General features: G+C 47.9%; 1 protein-coding gene across 1 annotated transcript in view; it reads right to left on the bottom strand.

Annotated features, from left to right (window-relative positions):
- The window catches only part of GLP1R (glucagon like peptide 1 receptor), a 383,473-nt gene that overhangs the window by 105,354 nt on the left and 256,694 nt on the right, over positions 1–21,425 (bottom strand). The window contains exon 8 of the mRNA XM_077490401.1: positions 7,801–7,861. Coding sequence (XP_077346527.1) covers positions 7,801–7,861 — 61 coding nt within the window. The remainder of the gene's footprint in view (positions 1–7,800; positions 7,862–21,425) is intronic.

Genomic DNA, 21,425 nt, shown 5'->3' with positions numbered 1-21,425 from the left:
CCTTTTAGAACGGTTCCATTGTACAGAACGGGGGCGACTTGTCAGGTCGCGGCGAGGCAAGTCGTGTCGCCTCGCATCGCCCCCCAGTGTGAACCGGCCCTAACAGTAAAGAATCCCTGCTGTGAAAAAAAAAAAAAAAACTCCAATACTTTCTATGGCTTTTGAGGAATAAACAACTCCTACGTGAGATGGCCCTCTCGTTCTTTCAGCAGACCTCCCTTGGTGGTTGTCTGGCAAAGCATGCTGGGACATGTAGTTCTGCAGCAGCTGGAAGACATTGTCACCATTATTTAGATAGTGAAGATGATATAAATGTCTGTACTTGCTGGAATAAATAGAATACGCTTCTGTCTCCTTTCCTCATTGACCTTTCGGTTAGGATCCTGCTGAGACCTGCAGAAAACAGACACAGCCGCACTCACTTATTACCACTTTCCATGGAACGAGCAAACTTTCCGCTCCTCGTACTCACTAGATTGTCATCACTTTTCCTACCATTTCCATCGGTGTGTCGTGTCACCGGCAGAAAAACAAAATGTGACAAATGTCTGTAAGTAGCGTTAAAAAATTCTTCTTATGCCGCGTACACACGAGCGAATTGTCCGGCGTACTTAGTCCGGCAAACAATCCGGCGGATAGTCCGGCGGACTTTCTACCGAACGGACTTGGCCACACACACGGACACACAGAAAGTCCGGCGTTTGCTAGCGCGATGACGTACAGCACGTACGACGGGACTAGAAAAAGGAAGTTCAATAGCCAGTAGCCAATAGCTTCCTTCTCGTACTTGCTTCTGAGCATGCGTCATTCTTAGTCTGCCGGACTAGCATACTGACGAACGTATTGTCCGCTGAAAACCCAAGTCCGGCGGGAAGATTGGACTGCAAAAATACTTTCTAAGTCCGCCGGACTTTACGCTGAAAAAGTCAGCTGAAGCCCACATATGATTGAATTGTTCGGGGGAAATGCGTTTCGGCAGACTAAGTACGCCGGACAATTTGATCGTGTGTACGCGGCATAACCGGGACAGTGGGGTAAACACAGAGCAGCAAACAGCAATAGTGTTCAACTAAATGGATCCGGTGAAGTATTGCTGCTTGATATTAAAGCGTCCCCACCCTTCACCATACCAGACCCTTCACCATACCTTCACATCAGAGTCCTCAATTCCTCTCCCCCATCCACTTATTAGCACCAAAGTCCTCACCCCACCCCCACATTCAAATACGATTCTTCAGTCCTCCCTCTGCTTTCTCACCAGAGTCCTCAATCCCCATCCACCTCGAAATTCACATTAGAATCTTCAGCCGCCCCCTCCAAATCAGGGTCCAGTCTCACCGCAGCATGGATGCGGCACTGTGCGGGAGGCAGTGCAAGGTGCAGACTTCCATCCCCTTCTAAATGCCCTGAATACCCCCCACTGGCAGGACCCGGATCCGAACCTGCAACCTCTGCTGGGATTGGCAGTATCTCTTCTTGCTGAGACACCTGAAATGCTGGAGAGCTCCCCGTCTCATTCCTTTTGTAGCACCCGGGTCCTAAACAGGGCTGCTCATGAATTTCGTTTGCTAGGTGGTAACTAGCCTGGTTAATTGTTAGGGAGATCCATTGACTTTTGCCCTAAACCTGAATTTCATGCACCTTTGTCTTCTGTCCAGTGGTGGCCCAAGCACCGTGGGCGTACGGGCACCGCTGCCCCATCCATGCGTCTCATTCAGGACGCCGGACGCATGGATTCCTATGGCGGGGGTGATACTTTTTGAAGCACCTGATTAGAGCCAGAGGCTCTAATAGGCTTCAAAATAGGGTGGACTCAGGGTGCAGAGAGTGCGCCCTGATCCTGTGACGATAGCGAATCTTATAAGCCGGGACAGTGGGGTGAACACAGAGCAGCAAACAGCAATAGTGTTCAACTAAATGGATCCGGTGAAGTATTGCTGCTTGGTATTAAAGCGTCCCCCCACCCTTCACCATACCAGACCCTTCACCATACCTCAATTCCTCTCCCCCATCCACTTATTAGCACCAAAGTCCTCACCCCACCCCCCACATTCAAATATGATTCTTCAGTCCTCCCTCTGTTTTCTCACCAGTTTTTTCACACTAACCTTCCTCCCTGCCAATCTGGAGGCAGGACGGCAGACCTGCTTCCTGATTGGCCAAAGCTCCAGGCCACCCTATTGGATGCCTGGCGCTTAGTAAGAGGAGCGAGGAGGTTGCTGCTGCTCTGAGAGGAGCTGCTGCAGTGCTGCGGTAAGTCCCTTTGGCTCTGTTAGAGCCACGTGGGAGGGGGGGGGGGGTGCCAGGGCTGTGATCCACAATCCATGTGTGGTGGGGGGGGATGCTTCCAGAGCCGCAAACCCTGCGTGTGGGCGGGGGGGGGGGGTCAATGGGCACAGTGGCTGCATTTGATGGGCTCAGTGGCTGCATATACTGGGCACAAGTGGCTGCATATGATGGGCACAATGGCTGCATTTGATGGGCACAGTGAGGCTGCAATTGATGGGTGGGGGGGTTAAGTATTTTTCAGTTTGTTTGCACCCCCCCCCCCCCCCCCAAAAAAAAAAAATTTGAGCATCAGCCGCCACTGCTTCTGTCACTAGGTGGCATTGCTGCCTGTGACATTAGAATGACAAGGGTTTAGTGAATTTGGGTTAGGAGTGGAAAGGTTGTCCCAGCCAGTTGGTAGAAGTCCCTTTGGCCTCATGGCCTGCTGGGAGAGCCTATTTTTTCGGGAGGAGTCAGGTGATCAGGGTCTTTCTGTGCCACCCGGAGGGCTGTCTGGGTGGACATGTGTTGTATTGCTCCCGGTTGCTAGGCCAGAAGCCTGAGGCCTATCCGGGAGCACCTGGCTGCTAGGTTGTCTGAGGCCTATCCAGGACTGTAAGAAGCAGGTTGGGGCTTCAGGTCGAGAGCCTAACCAAGTTGCATAGGTTCAGCCGAATGGGGAACCGAATGTTGCCAGAGGTGAAGGAGAAGCAGTTACCATAAGGGACGACCACTCCTGTTACCAGAAGCAAGTGAGGATCAAGGTCATAGGTAAAGGAGAAACAGTTGCCACCAAGGGACAACCACTCCTGTTATCAGAGGCTAGTGCATGAAGTCTGAAGAAGTACCAGAGCACCCTTTTTCACTAGCCAGGGACAGCTGCCCCTGACTCTGGAGGTCACCTTCAGGCCTCTGGAGGGCGGGGGCACCACTACACTTAGACAACCTTGACTTGTATCTTGTTTCTCATGAACTTTGAACCCTTTGTTCTTCCCATAAACTTCCTATCTTAGCCACGCCTTTGCACTTCCTGTTTGCCAGATTATTGCACCCTCTCCAGCCGATATCTTGCTCCTTTTTGTACCTGTAGTTGTCCTTATCTACACTACCACTTGTTACCAACCCTTGGCTTGTTCCTCGACTACACTTCTGCTTGATCCCAACCTACAGCCCCTTGTTACTGGTCTTTGCTTTGTTTACTGACTATGCTTGTGGTGTAATCCTAACGGCTGCAACCTGGTACTAATACGCAGCAAAACCCATCTGCACCATCGGGAGCTATGGTGAATACCAGTTAGTGTGTAGGTCCTGCACCTGGGGTGAACCCGCTTCATTTGCCAGGGTGACCTGCTTGTGTACTGTTCCTGCTGGTCAGTAGGAGCCTCTCTACTGCTATAGCTACTGATCACCAAGCCGGAAACCCTGACCGTGACACCCACCCTGGATTAATATAATGCCACAGTGAGTCATTCAGCTATGTGCAAAATAATGATTAAGTTATTGAGGTCTTTAGACAACAGGTTGTAAAGAGGTAAGGGGAAAATGAAAGAGAGCCAAGGGCTCCATTTGTTGGCTAAAAAAATACTAAATTATATTATTTAATATCCTCAATATCATATTTATATCAATATCAATATCATTACAACCCCACGCAGCATTTTTTTTACACCACACAGACCTGGGTCTAGTGAGGAGGAGGAGGAGGGAGACCGCCTGATAGGCTACCATAACCTACCAATATCCACTATCCATCATCCGACACATGGCGCCAACCCGATCTCCCACACAGCACCGAGGGGCAGGCAGAGCCGCGGAGTACAGATTACTCTGCCTTCCATTCTCACAAGCTCCATTCGATCCCTCGGGGCAGTGCGCAGCAGACAGCATAGGAGGTGGAGGAGGAGCCGGGTGAGACTATACAGATACATCGGTTTCTTTTGATCCCTCCGCGGAAGGCAGGGCGCAGGCTATACAGTTAGGATTAGGAGGAATGCCTGGCATAGGTGGCGGAATGGCGTTCCGGTGTGTTCCGCCAGAAAAAAAGCCCTGACACTTCTGGAAGAATGGTCAAACATTCCCATAGACACACTCCTAAACCTTGTGGATGGCCTTCCTAGAAGATTTGAAGCAGTTATAGCTGCAAAGGGTGGGCCAACTCATTATTGAACCCTACGGACTAAGACTGGGATTCCATTAAATACTTTTGGCAATATAGTGTAGATGGCATATTCCATGCCTCCTATGAACCAGTTGTAACTATCAATTATGTGACTAGAACAGGGTGGCCCTACAACTTCGACATCTTCCATCCTGTTCTTGGACAATTCCATGGTGATGAGATTAGGGCTCCTAATGTGTGAATAGGTCCTAATGTGTGAATAGAAATGCTGGGGTAACTTTTTGACTCTGAATGAGCCGCAGAAGTGTCCTACATAATCTATGAAACAAAGAAGAAGTCCAGGTGAATGTGGCTAACTACAACCAACTATACCATGACCTGGATCAATGAGACCCATCACAGAGGGCCTGGTCATTGTATTCACAATGGCCACCTTTTCACTCTCCTTCTTCACTATCCCTTCCCCACTTTATTTATTTATTTTTATGAGTGTTGTGTGTCACGTTTTATGTTTGTCACTGCACGTTTGGCGAGTAGGGTGTCGGTCCTTGGGCCAACCCTGAAAGTCTTGTGGGAGGGTGGACATAGGCCTTCTGGCTTGGTTTGCCCTCTCTTTGGGGGTCTCCCTTCGGGGGAGCCTCTACCCTAGTACCTGGGTAGGTCTGTTCCGGCAGACCTTCTGGAGAAAGGCGGTCGTCTGGTTTCGGCCAGATGGGGCACGAATCTGGTACCTCAGTCCCCGTCTGGAGCCTAACGCCCCGGGGGATCAGGGTAAGGTCCTTCCTAGTGGAGGACAGTAGGACACCCGTTGCACGTTTTTGTGTTCACTCTTTTTTTGGCACCGGATGGAAGTTTTTGGGTGTGTTTTGCACACCATAGGCTTTTCAAAAAAAATAAAAAATGAGACCCATCACAAACATATTAATCCAGGGACAGGTTTGTTGTAATTGGTGTGATATGGGAGTTCACGATCACCGCCAGCCGATTGTAAAAGTGACAGTCTATCAATTCAAAAAAGAAAACAGCTTACTTCAGCAAATGAAAAACACAAAATAGTCCATACCTCTGGTACAATGTAAAACAAGAGTATGGCTCACCGCCATTATACCAGTCCCACACTGGGGTTTGTGGTTTCCCACTTACTGTTGGGTTTTACAGTTCAGCCACCATGGCTCAGTCCCAAGCTAGTGCACCCTGCTCACTTACGTGAATCCTGCTTTCTCCTTCATAGACAGGTGCCGACTGTTTCCTCCTCCTTTTCTGCACTCTGAAGTACTGAGGTTAACCCTACTTCAAGACAAGTAAGGGTTTGGAGGTTCTTCCCTCCCAAAACTCCTCCAACCTCCAAAAATCCCTAATGAGGACTTATCGATCCAGAGAGCAATGAAAACCAACCCCCTCCTCTCCAACAGGATATCCTGATTACTCAACAATGTCTTCAAACCATCCCCCTTAATGGGACCACAACCCAAATAATGGGGAAATATATCTTCCATCTAGGACCCATCCACAGCGTCCTATACAGGGGTTCAGGATACTTCCCCCTTTTCCCTTCAAAGAGCCCAAACTATTTCTCTGTAAGCATGCTAAAAAATAATTCTGCGTGCCAGAAGGAAAAGCCCCATCATTCGTTCTTTAACCCCAATCAGTGTTCAGTTGAGTTTTCCTGCAGTTTTGTTCACTCCCCTTTTTGCTGCGCTCATTTGCACCCAACACAAACGGTGATGCTTTGCTGAAACTAAGGAGCAATGTGTGAAATGGCAAATATTTTACATGGGTGAAGAGGAGACAGAAATAAGGCAGTCCTACGTGTTCCACCTCCTGCTGTCCTGCCTGGTTATCCGGTCCTGTCCATCACCCAACAGGTGGGGTATTCTGCTTGCACACAGGTGAGGTGAGATGGCTGAGCTTCAAGTGAACTCACTTGTGGTCAAGCAGTGATAGCCCCATCTGCTGGCCGGAGTCGGTTTTCCATGAGACCTTAAAAAAAGCTTGACTGGATACGATGGTGGTAGTGGGGCGGGGGAGAGTGAGAGAACGGTCAATGGCCTATGAAGAGACACAGACATGGTGGACTAGACATGTGCACTGCCGAAAAATTTGTTCGTTTTCGTTTCATTTGTTTTGGGGGTTTATTTTCTTCCATTTTTCAGGTCATTCGTTATGATCGCAATTTGTAAATTTGTAAATGTGAGAATTTGTAAATTAGAAAATTCTTCAAATTTACAAATTTATGATTAGTAAATTAGTAAATTCGTCAATTTTTCAATTTGCAAATTTGCAAATTTGAAAATTAGAAAATTAGAAAATTAGAAAATTTGTAAATTAGTAAATTTGAAAATTTGTAAATTTGTAAATTTGAAAATTTGAAAATTTGTAAATTTGTAAATTCTTCAAATTTACAAATTTATGATTAGTAAATTAGTAAATTCGTCAATTTTTCAATTTGCAAATTTGCAAATTAGAAAATTAGAAAATTAGAAAATTCGTAAATTCGTAAATTTTTCAATTTGAAAATTCGTAATTTTGTAAATTTTTCAATTTGAAAATTCATAAATTAAAAAATTAAAAAATGTGTAAATTTGGAAATTAGTAAATACGAAAATCCTTAAATTTATAAATTTGAAAATCCAAAAATAAGAAAGAAAATATGAAAATTTGAAATAATAACTAACTAACTAACTAACTAATAATAACTAACTATTAAATTATAGGTATTGGAATTTCCTTTCAAATTTGGCTGTAAGTGAACATAACCAATGCGAATTTATTCGAAGTTACAAATTATCTGAAATAAAGAATGCTGCATCTAAACAAAATGGAACTGAACAAATTAATAATAAATAATAATAATAATAAAATATTTTTATTATTATTATTATTGTTATTTATTATCGTTAATTTGTTATGCTCCATTTGTTTAGTTGCGGCATTCGTTATTTTGGATAATTCGTAACTGTGGATAAATTTGTATTCGTTACGTTCATGAAAGGCCAAATTTGAAAGGAAATTCCATGCCTATAATTTAATAGTTAGTAATAGTTACGTTATTATTTCAGATTTTTAAAACTTTTCGGATTTTTCGAATTTAGAATTTTCAAAATTTAGAATTTCCGAATTTTCTAAATTTTGAATTTCCAGAATTTTCTAAATTTAGAATTTCCGAATTTTCAAATGCATGAATTTACAAATTTTCGAATTTACAAATATTTGGATACATTTTTAAAAAGGGTTTTCGTTAATTGTAATATTTCCGAATTAACAAATTAGTCGAAAATTCCTAAAAAAACGAATTCGGAACAAAACTAATTGCACATGTCTATGGTGGACTAGTGGCCCTGCTACAATGCACAAACACAGCCAATCAGTGACAGCCAGGCACAGACAGAGCAATAAGAGTGTCAGTAACGAACCCATCATCTTCATAGAGGTACTTGACTACACCCCAGGGGAGGACAAACAGCATCGGGACACCTGAGGGGGAGAAGAGAAAGAGAGAGAAGAGACAAATCACTGGAATACCAGAAAGGGGTGAGAGAGACACTGAAAGAGCAAGGCAAAGAGAGATGTTACTAAGGAAAGAAAATACAGAGACAGAGAGGTCTGATGCATCAAGCCTTTTAGAACCCCTTTAGTAGCGTCCTGCAGCAGGCCCCCATTCCTTCTGTCCTGGGGTCCCCCCCGCAGTGGCAGAATGGCAGGGTCCAGTCGCAAGTTCAACTTTTGCGACCCCAGTAGTTCCGCCACTGGTGTCAGTCGTTTTTTGTTTTTGTTATTTTATTTATTATTTTTTAATAATTCTTTTTTTTTTTTTTACAATTACATTTTTTATTGTTAAAGAAAAATCTTTAAGGGCCCCCCTCCCCCCCTTTGGGGGGGGGGGGCTTTGGTTAAATACCAGGGGTCTAAACAGATCTCTGATGTTTCACCTTAGAGACAGAGAAAGGAAATTGAGGACACAGCCTTCAATCTCCATCTCTGCAACTGCACAGAATGAATGAACAGGAAGAGCTCTTTACAGAGCTCCCTGTTCATTCAGAAATGAAAGCATAGTAAGCACAGTTTACTATGCCTCAGTTTTAAATAAAAAAAAACGAACAAACAAAAGAAAAAAAAACAGATCACTGACTATTCATTAAGACAAGGAAGGGGCCGGTAAATTACACATTTACCAGACCCTTCCCTGCTCTCCCTCCTGATCCTGACAGCATCCCTCGCAGCAGCTGGCCGGAGGAGGAAACCCCGGCAGCACTGGGCAGGGGAAGCACACAAAGGTGCGGATCAGCAGGACAGGGATAGGGAGGTGGTGGGGGCGGCATTTGTAGAATAACTGATGCCCTCCATTTCCTTCCTGAATGTAGGGAAGGAGAGGAGGAAAAGTGGGCATTCAGCAGCTGCATGGAGGGATTGGTTCTTCTGCATGCCACCGCGCCCCCACCGCCTCTCCTGTCCAGGTGTTCAGGGGTGCCAGGCGGGCCCATTGTAGTATGGGGCCCGGGTCGCATTTGCGACCCCTGTATGTACACCACTGGTTACAATCTTTGCAATGTACATAGATCACCCAGAGAACATTTTTGAGCACTCTAGGCATGCTAAAATGGCCTTGCAGTATTTTTTTTAAATCCTGAACTACAAGAATAATATATATTCTCTTTAACTCTTCTCACGGCTTGATGAATTGAGCCTGAAGAGAGAGGAGATATATAGAGAGAGGGAGATAGAGACAACCAGCAAAATAATCACTTAAAGTGGTGTTGCACAGAAAAAAAAATTCATTACAATTCCTAAAAAAAAAATAAAAAAAAACATTTGGAAATGTTTTTTTTAACTCACCTCTAAATGCCTGTTGCTAGGGGGACCCTCGTATTCTGCCTCCTTCAGTGCCTGGGCTGGCAACAGGGCCGCTGATAGAAATCATGGGGCCCCGTACAGCCTACCTGATGGGGCCCCCTTCAGCTCCACCCTGGCCCGCCCCTGGTCCCTCCTTCAGCCCCACCCCTTGTCCCACCCATTGCCCCTCCCCAGACCCCGCCTTGAAACAATTGGCGGGGTATGTATTGCAGAGTATTGGCAGGGTATTGGCAGGGTATGTATTGCAGAGTATTGGCAGGGTATGTATTGCAGAGTATTGGCAGGGTATGTATTGCAGAGTATTGGCAGGGTATGTATTGCAGAGTATTGGCAGGGTATTGGCAGGGTATGTATTGCAGAGTATTGGCAGGGTATGTATTGCAGAGTATTGGCAGGGTATTGGCAGGGTATGTATTGCAGAGTATTGGGTATTGGCAGGCTATTGGCAGGGTATGTATTGCATTTGCAGATGTTGAACTTCAAGCTCCCCCCCCCCAAGCAAGCATACACCTCACCTTGTCACCTGTAATTGTCCACAAGATCTCGATCGATTCGCCCGGCCCCTGCTCTCTCTGCTCACCTGAGTCGCCTCTCACTCTGCTACTAAGTTCTTGTCACGCGGAGAGAGAGAGAGAGAGGATTGGGAATATCACTCCGCAACACCATAACATTATATGCTGGCCGGGACTTGTGCGGTGTGCGGAGCGGGTGCAGAAGACGTATTCTTCCACGCCCGAAATACAGGAAAGAGTCCCTCCTCTGCAGCCGCATACTGGAATGAACACAGCGCAATGAGCGCATCGCAAATTTAAAAAAACAACAAAAAAAAAACTATACCGAACCGTGGGGGGAGGGGGGGGGAGGGGGTTTGGTCGGCTGGGGCGTACCTAGAGCATTTGGCACCCGGAGCGGATCCTATATCTGGCACCCCCCCACCATAAAATGTAAAAACACCCACTGTGTCCCCTGCATACCTCTGCATCCTTCAATATCTTTTTGCCACTACTGTGTACCCCCCTCTCCACAACTGCACCTCTGGACCCCTTTAAATTACACATCACCCTGCACCTCTGGACCCCTTTACATTACACAGCACCCTGCACCTCTGGACCCCTTTACATTACACAGCGCCCTGCACCTCTGGACCCCTTTACATTACACAGCACCCTGCACCTCTGGACCCCTTTACATTACACAGCGCCCTGCACCTCTGGACCCCTTTACATTACACAGGACCTTGCGCCTAAGGACCTCTTTACATTACACAGCACCCTGCACCTCTGGACCCCTTTAGATTACACAGGACCTTGCGCCTAAGGACCTCTTTACATTACACAGCAGCCTGCACCTCTGGACCCCTTTACATTACACAGCAGCCTGCACCTCTGGACCCCTTTACATTACAAAGCTCTTGTACCTCTAGACCCCTTTACATTACACAGCACCCTGAACCTCCTGATCCCTTTACATTACACAGCCCTTGTACCTCTGGACCCCTTTACATTACACAGCACCCTGAACATCTGGACCCCTTTACATTACACAGCCCTTGTACCTCTGGACCCCTTTACATTACATAGCACCCTGCACCTCTGCACCCCTTTACATTACGCAGCCCCTCACAGCTCTGGACCTTCTGCATGTTACACAGACCCCCTACAGTGCAGACCCCCCTCCCTACCATACAGACCCCCATCTACAGTGTGGACCCCCCTACAGTACAGAATCCTCCCCTACAGTGCAGACCCTCCTACAGTACAGGCCCCTCCACCCTACAGCGCAGACCCCCCTACAGTACAGACTCCCCGACAGTACAGACTCCCCGACAGTGCAGAATCCTCACCTACATTACAGACCCCTCCCCCTACAGTGCAGGACCCCTTCTACAGTGCAAGACCCCCCTACAGTGCAAGACTCCCCTACAGTGCAGGACCCCCCTACAGTGCAAGACCCCCCTACAGTGCAGGACCCCCCTACAGTGCAGGACCCCCCTACAGTGCAATACCCCCCCACAGTGCACAGACTCCCCTAAGGACCCATAATGTACCTCGATCCCAAGGCAACGGCATTGCAGGAGGGAGGTGCGAGCAGCACCCAAGTGGAGTGACACCTGTCGGCTCAGTGATCCGGGACCCGGCGCAATAATCCCCTTCTCTCTGTGGTCGCTTGACTCACGTCGCGCCGTTCTGATCAGTCTCGGCAGCGGCTGTCACTCACAGCCGAGAAGAGCGTAGCCGCCTCCCCCTCCTCTATGTCTACACAGTGCTGTGCATGGAGGAGGGGGAGGCGGCTTCACTCTGCTCGGCTGTGAGTGACAGCCGCTGCCGAGACTGATCAGAACGGCCACACGATGTGACCACAGAGAGAAGGGGATTATTGCACCGGGTCCCGGATCACTGAGCCGGCAGATGTCACTCCACTCTGGTGCTGCCCCCCCCCCCTGCAATGCCGCCCACTGCCAGTGCCTCGGGCTCTCTCTGTGTGGGCTGCGAATCCGAGGCACTGTCTCCTCTTCAGTTGTGGAGGGGGGCGCTGGGGGGGGGGCACTGATCGGTGGAGGAGGAATTTTTTTATTTTTTTTATATACATACAATTTTGCAGTTCAGGTTGCCCGGGCCCCCCTGCTGGTCAGGCCCGGTACAGCAGGGCCAGTTGTACTGGCCTATCAGCGGCCCTGGCTGGCAACATCACTTTCCCTCTGCGCAGGAAGGGCTCATCTCTGCCCCCTCCCTCCTGTCAGTCATCTGGGATACGTGACAGGTCCCAGATGACTGTGTGGCCAATCACGGCGCGCGGCGCCGCTCGCGAGTGCCCAGTGGGTGCCCCACAGTTAGAAAGCCGGCACTGCCGAGCGGAGGGGGGAATGAGCGGGGCTTCGCTGGACCTTGGGACAGGTAAGTGTCTGATTATTAAAAATCAGCAGCTGCAGTATTTGTAGCTGCTGACTTTTAATTTTTTTTTTTTTTAAGGGGAACTCCTCTTAAAGAGGAGGGCCGGTTTTGAAAAAAAAAAATTAAAAGTCAACAGCTGCAAACACTGTAGCTGCTGACTTTTAATAAGTAGACTTACCTGTCCAGGGTGCCCGCGATGTTGGCCGCCCGAGGCTGACCTGTCCCTCGGTCTCGGGTCCCGGCGCCGCCATTCTGGGTAAGGGAAACAGGCAGTGGAGCTTTGCGGCTTCACTGCCCGTTTCCTACTGCGCATGCGCGAGTCGCGCAGCGCTTTGTGAATGGGACGCGCTGTGATCTAGGACACACAGTTCCCAGAACACAGCGCGACCCATTACCCAGAAGACGCCGCACAGAGGAGAGAAGAAAGAAGATCTCCGCGGAGGAGGAAGAGGCAGATTAGGATGATGTGCCTAACAACAGGCATTTCTGGTAAGTAAAATTATGATTTTTAATGATTTTTTTCTAATTTTAATTGTATTTTCTTTTTTCAGGGTGGCCCTCCACTTTAAGGACCGAGCCTCTTTCTGAAATGTGATGTTTACAAGTTAAAAAGTTTTTTTTAATATTGTGAAAGATAATATTATGCTGAGGAAAATTGACACCAAACATGTTCCGCTTCAAAATTGCGCCCCGCTCGTGGAATGGCGACAAACTTTTACCCTTAAAAATCTCCATAGGAGACGTTTAACATTTTTTACAGGTTGCACGTTTTGAGTTAAAGAGGAGGTCTAGGGTTAGAATTATTGCTCTCGCTTTACCGATCGCGGCGATACCTCACATGTCTGGTTTGAACACCGTTTTCATAGGTGGGTGCTACTCACGTATGCGTTCGCTTTTGCACGCGAGCTCGGCGGGGCAGGGCGCGTTTAAAAGAAATGTTTTTCTTATTTATTTTTGCCTGGAGCGCGGTGGGGGGGGGCGGCCCTCTCCCGCCACCGATAAAAGTGATCTTGCGGTGAATCCACCGCAGAGACCACTTTTATCTTGTAGCTGACCGCCGGCCAAACACGGGGATACCGGGGTTATGGCAGCTAGCCACGATATCCTTCCTCAAAGTGAGGACGTATATCGGCGTTCGGCGGTCGGCAAGCAGTTAATAGTAAAATAAAAAAATAAAAAATAAGCAGTGGTTTTTAAATACTACCATAAGAAAGCTCTATCTGTCTAAACAATATATAAAATTCATTTAAATACTGAGTTGCATGTTGGAATAATTGTCGGTCAAAATATCACAGCACTGAAAACTGAAAAATGGCCGGGTAATAAAGGGGTATTACAGGCTGGGAGGGTACTTGCTGGTAGTGCTCAGAGAGGTGCTGGGTGCCCCCGTTCTGTTCATGGTAGAGTCTTACAGAGAAGAGACAGTGGCCAGAATATAAGAGCTAGGGACAGTGAGATGCAGTCACTATGAGGTCAAGGAGGGAGGTACAAAGAGGAGACAGTGACCAGAATATCAGAGATAGGGACACTGAAATAACGCCACTGTGAGGCCGAGGAAGGTGGTTCGGAGAGGAGAGAATGACCAGAATATCAGAGATAGGGACAGTGAGGTACCACCACTAAAAGCCAGAGGAAGGGGCTACAGGGAGGAGACAGTGACCAGAATATTAGAGATAGGGACACTGAGACGACACCACTAAGGGTTTAAGGAATGAGGTTCAGAGGGGAGACAATGACCAGAATATTGGAGATATTGACAGTGAGACCTTGCCACTAAAAGGTCGAGGAAGGGTTTTCCAGAGAGGGGACAATGAACGGAGTTAGGGAGAGTAAGACGTTGCCACTAAAAGGTTAAGGAAGGGTTTTACACAGAGGAGACAGGGATCAGAATATCAGAGGTAGGGGCAGTGAGGCACCACCACTAAGAGCTTGAGGAAAGTGCTACAGGGAGGAGACAGTGACTAGAATATCATAGATAGGGACAGTGAGGTGCCACCACCAAGAAGTTGAGGAAGGGGATAAAGAGATGAGAGCGTAACCATAATATTGGATATAGGGATAGTGCGATGCTGCTACTAAGAGGCCAAGGAAGGAGGTTCAGAGAGAAGACAGTGACTAGAATATCATAGATAGGGACAATGAGGGGCACCACCGAGAAGTTGAGGAAGGGGATAAAGAGATGAGACAGTAACCATAATATTGGAGATAGGGATAATGCGATGCTGCTACTAAGAGATCAAGGAAGGAGGTTCAGAGAGAAGACAGTGACTAGAATATCATAGATTGGGACAGTGAGGGGCCACCACCGAGAAGTTGAGGAAGGGGATAAAGAGATGAGACAGTAACCATAATATTGGAGATAAGGACAGGGCGATGCTGCTACTAAGAGGTCAAGGAAGGAGGTTCAGAGAGAAGACAGTGACTAGAATATCAGACCTAGGGACAGTGAGATATTGCTACCAAGAAGTTGAAAAAGAGGGTTCAGAAAGAAAACGGTGACCAGAATATCAGCAATGGGGACCAGGCATGTACTGGCCATCGGGACTACAGGAAGTTTCCCGGTGGGCCGATGGCTCAGTGGGCCGGACAGGTGCAGTCCTGGAGCCGCTCCTCTCTGACATTGAGTGAGTGATCGTGATTTCCCCCCTGTTAGGAGGATCAGCTTCCATCACTTGCTGGAGAGAGCATTAGGCCTCCTGCTCCCTCCAGCCTGCAGGGGGAGATAGACAGCCGGCAGACGTTCCATCCTCTCGCCCCCTTATCACTTGTCACTTATCACATGACTGGAGAGAGGAACGAGAAGCTGCCTTCAAAACTGTGAGTACAGGTGGGAGGGGGAGGAGAGGGAGGACACTCTCATGTAAGGGGAAGTGCTGATGGAGACACTCAAAATTAAAGTGGGCCGGGTGTGATGAAGTCCAGGGCCAAATTTTTGTCCCAGTCCAGCCCTGATGGGGACAGTGAGGTGACACCACCAAGAAGTTGAGAAAGGGGATAAAGAGATGAGACAGTAACCATAATATTGGAGATAAGGACAGGGCGATGCTGCTACTAAGAGGTCAAGGAAGGAGGTTCAGAGAGAAGACAGTGACTAAAATATCATAGATAGGGACAGTGAGGTGCCACCACCAAGAAGTTGAGGAAGGGGATAAAGAGATGAGACAGTAACCATAATATTGGAGATAAGGACAGGGCGATGCTGCTACTAAGAGGTCAAGGAAGGAGGTTCATAGAGAAGACAGTGACCAGAATATTAGAGATAGGGACAATGAGACAACACCACTAAGAGTTTAAGGAATGAGGTTCAGAGGGGAGACAATGACCAGAATATTGGAGATATTGACAGTGAGACCTTGCCACTAAAAGGTCGAGGAAGGGTTTTCCAGAGAGGGGACAATGAACGGAGTTAGGGAGAGTAAGACATTGCCACTAAAAGGTTAAGGAAGGGTTTTACACAGAGGAGACAGGGATCAGAATATCAGAGGTAGGGGCAGTGAGGCACCACCACTAAGAGCTTGAGGAAAGCGCTACAGGGAGGAGACAGTGACTAGAATATCATAGATAGGGACAGTGAGGTGCCACCACCAAGAAGTTGAGGAAGGGGATAAAGAGATGAGACAGTAACCATAATATTGGAGATAGGGATAGTGCGATGCTGCTACTAAGAGATCAAAGAAGGAGGTTCAGAGAGAAGACAGTGACTAGAATATCATAGATAGGGACAGTGAGGTGCCACCACCAAGAAGTTGAGGAAGGGGATAAAGAGATGAGACAGTAACCATAATATTGGAGATAAGGACAGGGCGATGCTGCTACTAAGAGATCAATGAAGGAGGTTCAGAGAGAAGACAGTGACCAGAATATCGGACCTAAGGACAGTGAGATACTGCTACCAAGAAGTTGAAAAAGGGGGTTCAGAAAGAAAACGGTGACCAGAATATCAGCGATGGGGACAGTGAGGTGACACCACTAAGAGGTCAAGGAATGAGGTTCAGAGAGGAGACCGTGACCAGAATATCAGAGATAGGGACAATGAGGTGCCAACACTAAGAGCTTGAGGAAGGGGCTACAGGGAGGAGACAGTAGCCAGAATATTAGAATCAGGGACAGTGAGATGCCGCCACTAACAGTTTGAGAAGTAGGTACAGAGAGGAGACAGTGTATAAAGAGCCAAAGAGTGAGATAAAGAGACTGCAAGTGGGTATTGATGTACATTGACACCAGAATGCATGTGGCAATCATGTCATGTTGATCTATGATCAGTGGTGGAGAGTGGTGGTCAGAAAAGGGCCCCTGTGCAAAAACAATTTTTGCCCTCTCAAGTGGGAAAAGTTGGGTCATCATAAAGAATGCCTTCCAGTCCCCCCTAGAAGTCCACCCTAAAAGCAAAGAGTTTTCACAGCGCAACTTTCTATGTTCGAGGAATATATCTGTATGCTATATGTGGGTACGCAGCACCTGGGCCTCCCAGTCATGTACCATATTTACTTTGTACATGACCTAATACGCCCATGTGTATGAGACCATATTGTGCAATAGTTCTTATTATGCCACGTACACACGTATCAGACTATCCGGCGGACTTAGTCTGGCGGACAAACCGCCGGACTGTGCCCCGGACTTTCCGAACGAGCTACCTGCCCACACACGGTACTTTTGCGACGGACTAGGTCCGGCGGACTAAGTCCGCTGGACTATCCACTGTACCGCCGGACTATCCGCCGTACTTTTCAAATGAACGGACTCGCCCACACACACGGAGGAAAGTCCGCTCATTTTGAGCGCGGCTCCAGGTAGCCGGGACCAGCGAAGGAAGCGTCGCTGAGCCCTGACACCTGGTATGGAGTTAAAGGGGAATCCCTAGACCGAAAAAACGGCGTGGGGGTCCCCCCCTAGGTCCATATCAGACCCTTATCCGAGCGAGCTACCCGGCCGGCCAGGAAAGGGAGTGGGGACGAGCGAGTGCCCCCCCCCCTCCTGAGCCATACCAGGCCGCGTGCCCTCAACATGGGGGGGTGCTTTGGGGAAGGGGGACCCCCCCACCCCAAAGCACCTTGTCCCCATGTTGATGAGGACAAGGGCCTCTTCCCGACAACCCTGGCCATTGGTTGTCGGGGTCTGCGGGCGCGGGGGCTTATCGGAAGCCGAGAGCCCCTTTAATAAGGGGGATCCCGGCCCCCCACCCTATGTGAATGAGTATGGGGTACAATGTACCCCTACCCATTCACCTGTGAATTTTTTTTTCAAAAAAACACAACACACAGGGTTTAAAAATAATTTATTGTACTGCTCCGGGGGTCTTCCGTCTTAGGGGGTCTTCTCGCCAGACTCCTCCGCTATCTTCTGCTCTTTTACTAGCGGAGGAGCCTGGCTTTCTTCTTCCGCGCCGCCCGGGGGTCTTCTTCCGACTTCGGGGGTCTTGTCCCCCTCTTCAGGGGTCTTGTCCCCCTCTTCGGTTCTTCTTGCCGGGCCACCGCACCTTCTTCTAGCTCTTTTACAAGCGGTGGCCCGGTCTTCTGTCGCCGCCACCACCTTCTGTTCTTCTCTTCCCTTCTTCTCTTCTTCTTTTCTTGAACTGTTGCCTCATCGCTGTCTCTGGTCACAATGACAGGCACGCGGCGTGCGGCGACTTATATAGGGACATCGCCGGATGATGTCCCCGCCCATTATGATGTCACAGTCCCAGCATCCTCTGGGCCCCCCTTCCCCAAAGCACCCCCCCATGTTGAGGGCACGCGGTCCGGTATGGCTCAGGAGGGGGGGGGGAGCTAGCTCGTCCCCACTCCCTTTCCTGGGCGGCCGGGTAGCGTGCTCGGATAAGGGTCTGATATGGACCTTGGGGGGACCCCCATGCCATTTTTTCGGCATAGAGATTCCCCTTTAAGTCCATACCAGGTCCTACCTGGAGCCGTGCTCAAAATGAGCACACTTTTCTCCGGGCGGGAAAAGTCCGTCCATTTCAAAAGTACGGCGGACTAGCACACACACGGCCGTATTGTCCGCCGAAATGCGAGTCCTTACGGACTTTTCCCGCCCGGAGAAAAGTCCGCTCATTTTGAGCGTGGCTCCAGGTAGCCGGGACCAGCGAAGGAGGCGTCGCTAGCCCCGTCACCTTGTACGCGCATTAGACTGCATACTTTAAATAAAGTCGCCTATATTTTAAACGTTCCTTCCCCCCTCCCTGCCAATTCCAGTAGAGGAACCACATTCCTTTTGACTTCCCCTCCAACTGCAATGTCGCTGTGGTCGAGCGCCACCTACAGTGAAGAAAATAGACTGCACTTGCCTACATACATTTTATATATATATATATAAAACTTTCATTTGTAGTTTCACTTTAAATAAGAGGAATGAATTGAATGAAGGGTGCAAACTCTTGTTAGCGGTTTAGTTTGAAGCTTCTTTGAAAAACAGCTCAACTGCTGTTCTGTGACAGAAGCAAAGTGTCATTTACTAACTTAATCGCTCTCTGCAAAATTTATAATCTCCTAGACAGGCGGTTTAGCGACTCATCCATCAGTTTTGAAAGGATTTACTTTAGGAATTAAAGCATTCAATACAAATTAAATTAAAAATGTATGTGGAGCACGATGATAGTATCAATAAATTGCTTTATTCCAAGGATTGTCTTCATCCATAACTTCGTTGATTATAAAAGGTGACAAATACAGAGACTAATTACAGGCATTGAATCATTTTAGTGATTTGCGGAGTGTAGGGCGGCCGGATGAATAGTGGTAACAAGTCTAATTGTCAGTTAAAGCACAAAAACAATTATATAAACAAGGAATGAAGAATCAGAGAACATCGAGAGCACGAAAATTGATTGTCCGTCGCTAATGGAACAGAGTGTCAGGGTGAGCATGAGAACTACATGAGGTGTAATCACTGGGGATGGGCAATATACCCGACCTTGATTTAGCCCCAAAAATGTACCCCAAATTGGTACATATTTCACCATGCAGGGATAAAGTGACTTAAAAAATAACTCCCTCTTAAAACTAGCTGTGATGCATGAGGTCCCCTTAAAATTCCATACCAGACCCTTAATCCAACCATGCAGCCTGGCTGGCCTGGAAAAGGGGGGGGGGTACCAGAACTCCCCCCACTTGAACCATACCAGACCACACGACTTCAACACGGTGGGGGGGTGCCTTGAGAAAACCCCCCCCCCCCACCCGCAAAGCACATTGTACCGATGTTGATGAGGACAAGGGCCTCTACCTCACAACCCTGGCCTGATGGTTGTGGGGGTCTGCAGGTAGGGGGCTTATTAGAATCTGGAAAAAACCCCTTTAAAGAAAAGGGGGCCTGCCAGAGATACTGCCTCCCCCTTTATGTGAATCACTAAGGCTGCTTTCACACTGAGAAAGTGCTGGCGTTAGCGGTAAAGTGCTGCTCATTTTAGCGTGGCTTTACCCCTGTTATAGCTGCGATTTGGCGCTGCTTTTCAGGGCAGTAGCAGGGCGCTTTTAACCCCCAAGAAGGTTTTAAAAGCGCCCGTGAAGCAGCGCTTTGGAAACGGTGCCCATTACTTCCAATGGGCAAGGACGGTGGAGGAGTGGTGTATACTAGACATGGGCGCCGTCGATAAATTCGTTTCATTCTGTTCCGTTACGATTCGTATTAAAATTAATTCGTACTTTGTATTTCGTGTCCAAAATTCCGTTCTGTTTCATACGAAATACGAATTGTCGTTAGGTTCGTTAACGTGTACGAACGTTCTTTACGATGAATTTAAAGGCAAAAATATACCTCAATATGACAGTCGATGCTGATGGAAGTTTGGTTTTTATCCGAAATACGAAATTCTGTTGAAGAATTTCCTATCCGAAATACGAAGTTCATTAGATGAGAAAGAGAAGCGGATTGTCTGCCATGCACCGCTGGTCCAGTTTGCGCCTGCTCCTCCTGGGGCTGCTTATTATGAGGGGCTCCAACCATCCCTGTGCTGTGCTGACTTCCTCCTGGGGCTGTACCTCTGCTGTGCTCAGTATGTCAGTACAGCACAGGAATGGTGGAAACCCCTCATAATGAGCACAGCAGAGGTACAGCCCCAGGAGGAAGTCAGCATAGCACAGGGATGGTGGGAGCCCCTCATAATAAGCAGCCCCAGGAGGAAGTCAGCATAGCACAGGGATGGTGTGAGCCCCTCATAATAAGCAGCCCCAGGAGGAAGTCAGCACAGCACAGGGATGGTGGGATTCCGTATTTCGGATCCTCCCGAATCTCAAATGTTTAGTGTATACAGCGCTCCTACATTGCCCCTAAGATGCTGCTTGCAGGCCTTTTTTTTCCCGTCCTGCAAGCGCAAGCACTTGGGTTTTCACACTAGGGTGGCTTAAGAGGACCTTTTTAGGGCGGTTTACAGGCGTTAAAATGCCTGAAATGCACCTCAGTGTGAAAGGGGTGTGAGGGACACATAGTCCCCCCTACTCATTCACAAAAAAAAAATGTAACCAAGAAGTAAACGCACCCAAAAGTCCTGCATTAAAAGAACTTAAATGTTCAAAAAAAAAAGTCCTTCATTGTAAATCCATCATCAATCACGATGTTCACCACTGGCCGACTCACCAAAATGGACCCCCCACACACAACCCATCCTGAGGGTACTGCTTGTTGGTTGAACGGGCTTGTAATAAATAGTGAGATGGCTCTTGATTCGTATGCAGCCAATCAAATATTCCTCACTGAAGTATATAATAGCATCCTCCATGCCCAATCATCTCCCTGATTCCCTGATTCACTCTATTAAAAATATTTTTTTCTGATTCCATGCAACAGCTACAACAGTGGTGGGCCTGGGGAAAGAGTCTTCATCCACCTGTTACTAAGAATATCTTGCTATATTTCTCCAGAGCCTGCACAGAGCTTGAAGATACATTTAAGTCATCAACCATGCTTTTCACCTTTGATTAGATACTGGCAAGGAAATGCTAGGGGTATAAAGGATTTCAGGAAGGAAGGCAACATTTATTATTGAATTGTCTCCATTTTTCCTCCAGTGTAGACTCATCAGTTTCTATGCCTTGCCTCTAGCTTAGCACTCATCTACTACCATGCCCATCTCCAGCTCAGTACTTACCTGCTTCTGTGCCCCCACCCCTCCACTCATCTGCTTCCATATGAACTACCTTCCATCCAATTTAGCAAATTAGCACTCATCTGCTTTCATGCCCTCTCTCCAGCCTAGCACTTACCTGCTTCTGTGCCACTCCTCTAGCTGAGCACTCACCTGCTTCCATGACCTCCCAACAGCTTAACACATACCTGTTTATGTGTCCTTTCTTCAGCCG

Source organism: Lithobates pipiens, unplaced genomic scaffold (assembly GCF_037356315.1).
Source record: "Lithobates pipiens isolate NorthernLeopardFrog02 unplaced genomic scaffold, aLitPip1_a1.2 Scaffold_18, whole genome shotgun sequence".
Taxonomy (NCBI): Eukaryota; Metazoa; Chordata; class Amphibia; order Anura; family Ranidae; genus Lithobates; species Lithobates pipiens.
The sequence above is the reverse complement of the archived record's forward strand: the minus strand, read 5'-3'. Positions and strand labels throughout refer to the sequence as shown.